Consider the following 11,979-nt stretch of genomic DNA (forward strand, 5'->3'; position numbering starts at 1 on the left):
GTCTTGGGCTACATATAGTTGCATTGCAGATGTCTAGGAAAAGCCTCTATTTGTGTATTTTAGATAACTTATACTCATATTACTGATTGTGTTACATTATGGTTTATGAAACCATCTGTACATGTTTTTTTTTTAATGAAACTGACAGCCAACAATAAGACACATGAATCACTACTGTCCTTTGACACATGAGCTACATGTCTTATTCTGGGCCATCAAATGTAAATTTGGTAGACTGTGGAAATTAATCTTCACAGATATTACAAGCATGACCTCTCAATGATCCTATACTTGCAAATAACTTAAAAAGATTTTTGCATTGAATAACACCCTCTAGTGGTTGAAAAGAGAACAGCTGCATTGTAAACTTTACATTAGTAGGAATATCCCTCTGTTTTGAAGTATCCTTCTGATTTGAATATTCCCATGTTTTGAATATCCCCTCTGTTTTGGAATATCCATCTGATTTGAATATTCCTATGTTTTGAATATCATTCTGGTTTGACTACCTCTGTTTTTTAATATCTCTGTTTGTTGAAACCCATCATGAAGCCTTACTGCATTGCAATATTACCACACAGTCAACTAAATAATCTGTACTCCTTGTACTCAGTGGGCAATGATGTACTATTGGTGAGCTTATGACATGTAAATTATCAACTGATCTTTTTCCAGTCATGGGTTTAGTTTAATTTTCAACAATGTATGGAAATATGACTCTGTGTTCAAGTTTTAGACGATAAATTCTAAGCCATTAACATTCATACTGAATGAATGAATATCAACTATATTACAAAACTTTCCATAAAACAAATTACAATGCTGAGGTAGACTCAAGTGATCTGTCATTGCATTGGACTTCATATATCCTACACATTGCAATTACTCTAAAAATGTTGAATTAAAAAAAAAAAAACATATTAACCAATCCTTAGTAAGATGCTATTGTCCATACTATGTCGCCACTTTGTCTCCTACCTCATGGTTACATCGTGGATGGTTGCAATCAATAAATAATTTTTCATAGCTGCCTTCGTTAATCTCAACAAAGCGTTTCTCTTGCCTGCTGAAGAGGTAAACATCTCCTGAGTATACATCAAACCACATGGCATGTAAACGTACCCTGTCACTTTCAAGTCGGTCCTTCAGGAAAGCATGGGAACTGATATTTTGTAACTGTTGCAAACAATTTACCTGTTGAAAAGAAAATGAGTCTCCTTAGTTTTAAGACATAGACCGAACACTTTTGTCCTGTTATTTGGTGCCTAAAATAAAGTCCTACAATTTGTTGACAAGTTCATAGCATTATACCTTGAAATATATACTCAAAACATAGTCCAGTTCCTAATTGCAGTTGGGTTCAGCCTTATCTGAGGGGAATGTCAGGGCCAAGGCAAGGAAACTCATTTCTGTGGGTAGGGGTTACAAGAATGTTTGGAGAAGTTTCATCCATATTTGAATGTTTCATCAAAATGAAAATGAACATTAGAGTTTGATGGACACAGATAAATGATGTTACATTCTCGCAAGCCAGAGTTATTATTTCTACCACTACATTTTGAAATATACCTGTGGGAGGCTCGTTAAGAACGTTGCCGTAAAACAGGCCATGGTTTGCGACGATGTGATGTTATTGAGAGAAATATACTACAGGAGAAAATGAACACTGACTACAAGATATAAATATATGAGATATGGTAAGTCTGACTAAACAGCCTTTCTCTGATATGGATGTTGATATAAATAATAGTTGATTGACACCTGAATGAAAATGACTGCTGTCCTGTCTGCAGAGTTTCTTGTATGACCAAAATATTTTAATTTTAAGGTTCCTCAAAGAACTATCTTTGCCATACTCAAGATAGTACCCTTGGATATCCTTTCACATTTCTATAGCCAATAGAACCATTGTCTGATAGTGTATCAAATTAAAGGTTCTGAACATAAATTTGGGAGGTTCAGTTTACAACAATAGCCTGAAAAATCCATTGTTGTTTCTGCTAATGTCATATGTTCCAAGGTCAAAGTTGACATACTTACCTGTGATAATTTGTCTACAAGTGAAAACTTATTTTCAGGATCAATGTAAGCCTTAAAATTATGTCTTTGAGTTTCTCCTTGAAACTCCAGAGGGCCATTGAATCCCATCTCAATTCTTTCAAACTTTGTAAGGCTGGCATTTCCAAACCTACGCAACCAGGCTCCAAAGGGTTGCTTTTCTCTGTCCAGGTAAGGGTTGTCTTTCAAATCATACAGTGCATTCATAGCCTTCAAATAACAAGATATGGTGAAAAGAATTCAAAGTCAAGGTGGCCATGTAAATGAGAACTGGGTTGGATTTTTAATAAATAAAACAAGTTTTAAGTAGTAAAATTTTAACCAATACACACAATGCACACAACATACTTTGAGCTGAGAGCTTTTAAAGTTCTGCAAACAATCAGTTTTGTTTACTCATGACAACTTTTATACTATGTTCTTCCCACTTGAAAAAAAAAAGTATGAAACAACATAGATAGAGGGCGCTGTTGATAAGCTGGGAGCTTTTAACTGCAGTCAGTTTTATTTCGTAATGACAATTTTTACACTATGTTTTTCCCACTTGAAAAAAAACCTGTGAAACATAGATCGATAGAGGGCGCTGTTGATAAGCTGGGAGCTTTTGACTGTAAACAGTCAGTTTTGTTCACTCATGATAATTTTTACACTATGTTTTTCCTACTTGAAAAAAAAAAAGTGTGAAACAACATTGATCAAGTCTGTGGTTGTTACCTTAATATTGCAAATAAAAGTAAACAAGTGTAGTACGTTACTTATGTTATGTACATGAAGTGATATGTAAAGTAAAATGGGTACAGTAGACACAAATAATCACCATTTAGTCCAGTCTGCACCTGTACCTGCCATTTCCCCCATGTATTGAAACGTCACCATGCACAAATATTTTGATTACTTATGTTAACCCAGTGTGTTTACAAATCACTTCTGTTATACAATAACCATTTACATAAACTAGAATACTTCTCATCTATGGTATGTTGGAGAGAGATATCATGTCTATGCAATAACATACTTTTCACCCATTTTGTATTTTTTTTTGTAATTCATCATAATTCATGTACCAATTTTTCCTACACACAATCTAATCCATATCAACATGAGGGTGTAGGCTTACCTTACAATCAGAATGACCACACACAATCACATGGTTGATATCATTAATAACACATGCTAATTCTAGTGCCGCTGGTTCTGTGTTTAGTCCTTCACTGCCAAACAGTCTAGAATGTGGAATCAGATTACCAGCATTCCGTACAATGAACATATCTCCCACATTGGTCTGGCAAAACCTGGTTGGCAGCATACGACTATCCATACAAGTAAAGATTATAGCTGTTGGCTACAGGGAAAAGATTGCTGGAGTGTAATAGTGTTCTGAGAGTCATTTGTGAGTGAATGAGCCAATGAATGAATGAATGAATGAATGAATGAATGAATGAATGAATGAATGAATGAATGAATGAATGAATGAATGAATGAATGAATGAATATCAGAATAAATACATTTTTATTTGCCTACAAATAACAACAAATCATGTGACCAATTCACTTTGGACAAGTACAAGTATGAATATTTCAAACTTGGAGAGAATTGGAAGCTAGAAAACAGTCAAATATAAACAAATAAAATAATTGAATCTAGCCACTCAGATAAAATATAAAATAATAATTAACACACACACACATATAATATATACTGAGTTTCTTGCTTCTGCAATCATCAGATGACTGGGTCAGATTGATAAGGTCTGTATGTTCACGTATATTTTGAGTTTCGGAACGAAAAATGGCACAAAAACAGACGAAAAAAACCTCAAAATCACATCAAACGCTACAATTATCGCAGCTATGATACGTTAAATTTTGACATTTGAACCAACGGCACAATATTGCATCAGCACCTCGTTCATCGACTGTTTGATTGGTTGTGTATACCACGTGGATTTAGACTGATTAATTCATCAATAAATTGATAAACTGTGTGATAAGAATATACCAGTTGTCAAATGATGGGCTAATAATACGAGTACATGTAATGTTTATGAGGTGATATAGAGGTCTAGGTCATCAAATCATTGATCGTGAATACATCAAGACGCAGATTGTTACGTACCTCGGGGTTGTCTTTCACCATTTTGAACTGTGGTACAAGATATTGCTTGACACCAGCACGGTATCGAAGTACCCCCTTCAATAGTTTCTCCATTCCGGGCATTTTCACAAGGTGATTCTGTATTGAATCGAAATAATGGTGTTACAGTATCAATCAGTCCAGCTGCCCGAATATCACCATGTGCCTTACGTCACACAGGTCATCTAGGAACACCTAACTTTAGCACAATTGATACATTTCCCTCTTTAAATGTGTGTTAGGCAGTCTCATATAAACTTTGACCTTAAACTTTTAGGCCGTCCGGGCGCCGCGTCTGAGAACTCTACAAGATGCTTCAAGCTTCGACGGATCAACACTAAAGTTAGTATGAAGCATACCAAATTTAACTTAATAATGTAACTAGTCAAAGACAAATTATACTGTGCACTATACGCGGGAAATTTGAACGTGGTCATTGACCTCCGACTCCGGCTTTAGCTCTATGGGCACAAGCATTACTGAAGCTACTAGTATCGATATCAAGTGAAGTGACTGTGTCCACAGTTTATGAATTTAGACTAAACAGAACCCCTACCCCCTACCCCTCCATCTTTTAGACAAAAGAGCTAATAAATATACTTCAAAGGGTGGCACATATACTAGCTGCAATATTAAATTGTAGCTTTGTTTTTGTATACAATGCTTTTTATTTTAATTTCTATTTCATATGTTATGTTGTGACTCACCATGTAACAATGCAGCACATTACTGGTTATGGTACAGAAGAAATACTATTACTACTAGTTGTATTTTAAGCACAAAATTGAGGTGCTTGTTATAGATAACCATTATTAAAACAATATACAGAGCTACTGTACTGAAGGGTGGACAGCACTTATACCACATAATTTAGGATGTATGAAAATAATCTACAGGAGAACAAATTTTAATTTAATTGTGGTAAGCTAAATAAACATTATTCATAGCTATCTACATGTGTAAAACAATGTTTTTAATCTAACAGTGGCTGGACATGCTTTCTGAATTAAAATAATCCGTTTACTTGACTACAAACAGATGTAGCTGTATATAAATACTACTGGAAATAAAGCCATGGATGTCATAAAAACAACGTACAAGAAAATGACAACACTGGTTGAATACATTAAGTCACTGGATAGCAATCACCAATTGCCAGTCTTGATACAAGATGATGATAAACCAGAGTAAGTTAACTTCATTGTTATAAAAAGGGAAACACCGCTCTACAAAATAAAGGTATTTTCGTAAACTATGGGTTCTGGAGATAGAGTCATTTCATGATTCCACATGACATAAATTTAGTGTGATTGTCAAGAAACACTATAAACTGAAACACTTTTTCACCTTCATTGTTCTAGCAATGGTCCACTACTGTTTCATGGTACTAAGCAAATATGTATATACATCAGATGAGCAATGAATATTCTTGAGTCCTAACTGCTTATTACCTTATAGATAAATATTAATGAATATGTATTGTTTTTATCTACCACCTTTAATGTTAATGATACTTTAATTCAATATATATATATATATATATATATATATATATATATATATATATATATATATATATATATATATATATATATATATATATATATATATATATATATATATATATATATATATATATATATATATATATATATATATATATATATAAAACAATCCGTATATATTGTCTTCAGGTTCCTGAAAAGACTAATTTAACAGTTGAAATAAGAGATACTGCAGTAAAATGGATAACAGTGTGTTAAAAAGAGTGTCTAAGAGTATAAAAACACAGGTAACCCAATCTTATATATTATTATTTGACTTTTTCAGATATAAACACTTACTACAGTATACCATAGTTTGTGTAAATAAGGAGTTTATTGGACAGTTTATATTTCAACAACTCTCTGACCAAAATGATGTTGTCATGCGTGCTATAGAGGTTAGTATAATTTGATTTCTTATATGCTATCTCTGGTTGGTCAAATTTATGTCTATATATGTTGCAGAATTCAGATAAATTTATGTTCTTACATTTGATAGAGTTTAGTCAAATTTGTGTTCTTACTTACTATAGTGGTTAAACAAATTTATGCTTGTTATGAATGAATGTATCGTATTATGCTATATCAATTATGAAAAGTTGTATTCCCTTTTTTTGTTTCAGCGTATTTTCCAAAACAAGACTCAAAAGGGGAATATCTTATGTAGAGATTACAGGGAGGTAAGTTTTATTATACCGTGCACAAACCAATTTATTGTCATTATTGTCATTGTCAAAACATTCCAAATTGCCATTACTGTTCCCAATTTTTTATGAATTATGCTTGAGAAGTGAGAAGTGTTGATACTCAAATGCTACGATATTTGATTTTGAGGTCAACAACTTACAATGGTCTCTATGATGTCATTTTCAAGAGCTCTTTTAGTAAAATTCATCAGCTTTTTTTTCTAGATTTATTTGTAACATAATATCAATACAGCTAAATTTAGTTAAATTTATGTTCATATATGATGTTATTGAATTGTTTGTAGACATACAGAGAAACCAGTGACTTACCTATATTGCCAACCAGAACAGACATACAGTCCAAACAACCTAGTACTGCTACCAGTAGGCTGCAGACTAAGTCATGGCAAACACTGCTACACAGGTGAGTCAGTGCAAACACTGCTACAGAGGTGAGTCATGGCAAACACTGCTACAGAGGTGAGTCAGTGCAAACAATGCTACAGAGTTAAGTCAGGGCAAACACTGCTACAGTGGTAAGTCATGGCAAACACTGCTACAGAGTTAAGTCAGGGCAAACACTGCTACAGAGGTGAGTCATGGCAAACACTGCTACAGAGGTGCGTCATAGCAAACACTGCTAGAGAGTTAAGTCATGGCAAACACTGCTACAGAGGTGAGTCAGGGCAAACACTGCTACAGAGTTAAGTCAGGGCAAACACTGCTACAGAGTTAAGTCAGGGCAAACACTGCTACAGAGGTGCGTCATGGCAAACACTGCTACAGAGGTGTGTCATGGCAAACACTGCTAGAGAGGTGAGTCATGGCAAACACTGCTGCAGACTAAGTCATGGCAAACACTGCTGCAGACTAAGTCATGGCAAACACTGCTACATAGGTGAGTCAGGGCAAACACTGCTACAGAGGTGAGTCAGGGCAAACAATGCTACAGAGGTGAGTCAGGGCACTTGATTTGCAGCATCATATGTTATCAACAATATGTTAAGATACATCGTGTCGTGCAGCCCTCACTGGCCTCCTCTCACACGACTGACATGAGAGAGGTTGACCGATGTGTGAGGGCGCCCCATCATGGCATACCTTACAGACTAAAATGTTATGACTTGGCACCAATTCTTTTTTTGACTTTTCACAGAGTGGGTGATGATGTGGTAATGCATCTCCTAGTAGATACCAGTCTTTTTATGCTGGTACCACCAGACTGCTATGTCCAGATAACAGGTAAATTTGTAACACAATTATGACCAGATGAAAAACTGAATGCCTTCCGTAAGGGTATAGTCTTGCAATTTCAGAAATTTCGATGAAAGTTACTTGTCAAAAATGATGTTCAAATGCCCGCCTCCCATTCACAGCACAGGAAAGCTTGCCATCCTCGACTTCACTTGGCTTCGTGATCCCCTACATACTCGGGATATGCACACCCGTTTCCATGGCAACTAATAAATGAAATTCAAACCCACATAACATTGCTATAATTACGCATCTGAAAGTTTACATACTTCATGGTAAGCATCGTAACAGTTTAACAACTTTAATACAGTGAAGTGACACAATATTATTGCCCTACTTCGTCATTGGGTAAAGTGTATACATTCCTATTTCAACCGACAGACATACCATCTGCTCCAAATCCTATAAGTTTCTGCTGCACTAACACAACCATCGGCATGTGCGTGTTGAACTTCCTTCTGTCTCACCACGAGTTTACAATCGGTTTGTCTACTCGTCGCATGTAGACTATTTGACAACCTTTAATCACTACGAGAAAATTGTCAAGATTTTGTTGAGTGGTGTGCCCTCACTGTACACTAATTATATAGAGGTCAAGGTATAGGTCACCATTATTGATACATTGTTGCAAAATTTTCTTCGTAGGCTAGGCTTAATCTATTTTCCATATTTTGACCACACACATTTTGGTATAAATTATAGATTAATACACTTGATAAATATGTGAGAGTGTATTTATTTCCTGAGATACTGAGCTAGATAAACGATTATGTACAAGCCTTGCAACAAACAGTGGTAGTTTGTTATCGGGAGAAATCGGAAAAGAACATAGTAAAAAGGAGACGGTTCGAGGTCAATATAATACTTCCTAAACTTCTAATCGAAAATCTAAAAAGATATGATTTATCTTTATTTATCTGCGCATTAGTGTGTGAAATTTGAAAATGATATGTCCATATTTGACGAAATTGAAACGATGATAAATATTTCACCTGTTTGTGAACACCCGCGCCCATTGTAAACCTATTTTAAGGCCAAGAAAAAAAGAAGAATTGTTTTCTGGTGAGTTTGCATCACTTAAATACCCTACCTCGATCTTCTTTTTTCTTGTGTTTGTCCAGCCAATGTAGCATGCAGATCCAAGGAAAACACAAAATAACTCTCCCTAAATCAATTGCTACTTCAGGGAAGACAACTAAAGAACTTATCATGAACAATTAACAATAAAATTTGCATTGTCACACCACTTTAGACAACGTTTCCTGACCAGAAACAACAACTTTTGTTTATGTGGTCACCGCGTCTAATTACCGAAATATGCCAATAAATTATTAAAACTAAAAGCTAAATCGATAATATTTTCAGGACAGTTGCGCTTTGGTATCGCAAATGAATGTACCAAATTATATTGAATTTGAAGCGTGCACTCTTGAGATATAGCCTAATTACCGAAAACCATTAATTACATAAATTGCTCATTAATATTCATGGGATGTTTATCAAAACGTAATCAGTTCTTGCCATTACCCTACGGAACACGTCTACAAAATTTCGTTTGAATTGAGCCAGTCATTTTATAGAAAATGGTGACACACACACACACACACACACACACACACACACACACACACACACACACACACACACATAGACACACACACGCACACACACACATACACACGCACGCACACACACACACGCAGAGCCAGACAGACATAGACACATACACACGCGCGCACACACACACACACATAGACACACACACATAGATACACACACGCACACACACACATACACACACATACACACACACACACAAACAGACACACACACACACACACACACACACACACACACACACACACACACACACACATGCACGCACAGACATTTCAACCCCTAATACAAAAGCTTCCTTACTGAAGGTAAAAATGAATCAGGCAAAAATAAAAATAAATATTTGTATTGGATTGGATTGTATTGTATTGTATTGTATTGTATTGTATCGTATCATATTGTATTGTATTGTTATTGTATTGTATTGTTACAATATTGTATTGTATTGAAATAAGTTTTAAATTTTTTAATATCACAGGTCTCCAGATATATAACCAGTCACATAATAATGAATCAAACAAGATACACAAAAGAAAATTAGATACATCTACAAAAGAGTCGGCCAAGAAAAGGAAAAGTTGTGATCAAAGTGAAAAATGTCACAACTCGGAGAGATCTAAAAGGAAAAGGAGGGTGTCTGAAGAGGTCAGAGGTCATATCAAAAGAAGAAAAACAATTGGAGAGATTGAGCACATGACTAAAGTAATCCAACTTGAAATGGCACGAGATGAAGAAAAACAAAGTGATGAAAATGATGCCATCACAACAGATGGAGATAATGAAGAAAAACAATGTGATGAGAATAATACCATGGCAACAAACGTAGATGAAGAAATACAAAGTGATGTGAACAATGCCATGGCAATAGATCAAGATGATGAAGAAAAACAATGTGATGAGAATAATGACATGGCAACTGATGCAGACGATGAAGAAAAACAAAGTGATGTGAATAATGCCATGGCAACTGATGTAGAAATGAAAAATGAGGTGTTGATAGGTAAAAAGAAAGATGATTTGAACAAATCAAGTCAGAGTCAAAGTTATACACATCAGGAAATGATGAATATCCATAGCAATGCAGGTCACAAGAAGAGAAGGAGAAAGAAGCAGAAACTGGGAAGAAGAAGGTCAACGAGGAAATCAACCGCTCTTTCAGATAGACACATCAGAAAATCCAGTCAGAAAGCAGTATCTAAGAAGAAAAGATACAAAGAGAGAAGGAAACTTAAATCAAAACATAACCAGTCATGTGCAATGAATGAAAGGTAGATTTACAGATTGCTTTCCTCAATAGATACATTGTGTCATTAAAGGGGGCACCACTCCAGGAAAAAGATAAATTGTCATAAACTATAATGTTGGTCTTATATCTCTAGAGGATGTCTTTGCTGTGCGTCATTGCACCATGGTAGTCAGAAGAAGTAATATATGTATGGTTGTGCCATGAATATTCGCATCTGAGTGCTTATTGCTGACTCCCATAATGCAATATCCCACAGCAAAGATACCCTATAAGGCACAAGACCAACTTGAAGTTTCTCTGAAATTGCAAGAAATTTAATTTGATTTAAAATCATGAAATGACTCTCCAGAATCCATAGTTTAGGAAAATGTCTCTATTTCATTTAGTAGTGTTTTCCTTTAATGTCATTTGTTGTATTATAATATAAAGCTTCTTTTGTTACACACCTATGGACACAACCAAGAGGAGCTGAAGGAATTCATTCCCTTTGTTCGATGAGTTAAGTTTCATGTTCTGTTTAATTTTCAGTGAATTTTTGCCAAAGGAACAAATCTTTTACAATAATACTAAGCATGCAAGTGAAATGCTTCCGAAGTCATGTGAGTAAATGTTTTACTTTATACTTTAATTACATGTTATAATGACATTATGCTCACCTGCCCATATGGTACATGTGTTCTGGATAATGGCACAATCTGTTAACAAAAACTGAAATGTACAGTTGAAAATTTTAGGTTTGATACAAATAGTTTACCAACACAGATAAATTTTCATTTGCCCATAAAAGTTAACTAATTCATAACAAATATTGTTATTTTGTTTTATTATATATTACCGAATATGGTAAATATATACCAAATATGGAAATATATACCAAATATGGCAACATATACCAAAATGGTAATATATATGACCAAACATGGTAATATACCAAATATGGAAATATATATAGTTTACCAAATATGGCAACATATACCAAATATGGTAAAATATACCAAATATGGAAATATATACCAAATATGGTCAGGATTGTAAGCTCCAACAAAATGTTACTACCACTAAATCTGTTTGTTTCCATACAGTTATACTGAGTAAGTGTAATGCCAGCAACAAAGGGGCTATAAAGTTACTGCAAACTATTTTCCCTGAATCCAAGATGAAAGGAAATCAACTTGAAAAGAAAGTGGGAAACGGAACGAGAAAGGTGAGATAGTAATTATCTAAGCATCATATTTCTGATCATTCTCTGCTGACAAATGATTATAGGTGCTAACTGTTTTGTGATATTTGATAATCAAAATATGAATTAATAATCAAGGTAATGAGTGAGTAGGAACATTTTGTAGTTAGCAATAAATTTTGATGTAATTGCTGGGGGTAATAGCAAAGCCCGCCGGCGGGCAAACCATCATTTGTTGGTTTGGATGTTTTTCTTCACAA

At 34.8% G+C, this 11,979-nt stretch overlaps 1 protein-coding gene across 1 annotated transcript; it reads right to left on the minus strand.

Annotated features, from left to right (window-relative positions):
• Nucleotides 1–954: 954 nt before the first annotated feature.
• LOC144443131 (beta carbonic anhydrase 1-like) lies at nt 955–4,305 on the minus strand. Its single transcript, XM_078132502.1, has 4 exons — nt 4,175–4,305; nt 3,176–3,400; nt 2,041–2,268; nt 955–1,194 (listed from the first exon to the last, which is right to left on the minus strand). Exons 1-4 carry the CDS (start codon nt 4,274–4,276, stop codon nt 955–957), a joined length of 795 nt encoding a protein of 264 aa, XP_077988628.1. The 5' UTR covers nt 4,277–4,305.
• Between the last annotated feature and the right edge of the window lie 7,674 nt (nt 4,306–11,979).

This window comes from Glandiceps talaboti, chromosome 12, assembly GCF_964340395.1.
Source record: "Glandiceps talaboti chromosome 12, keGlaTala1.1, whole genome shotgun sequence".
Taxonomy (NCBI): Eukaryota; Metazoa; Hemichordata; class Enteropneusta; family Spengelidae; genus Glandiceps; species Glandiceps talaboti.

Coding starts and splice junctions, on each gene's coding strand:
- LOC144443131 (XM_078132502.1), bottom strand. CDS start 4,276: ATGCCCGGAATGGAGAAACTATTGAAGGGGGTACTTCGATACCGTGCT. Junction 2,269..3,175: donor GTGGTCATTCTGATTGTAAG/GTAAGCCTACAC, acceptor TGTTATTTGAAG/GCTATGAATGCACTGTATGA. Junction 1,195..2,040: donor TTGTAGACAAATTATCACAG/GTAAGTATGTCA, acceptor TCTTTTCAACAG/GTAAATTGTTTGCAACAGTT.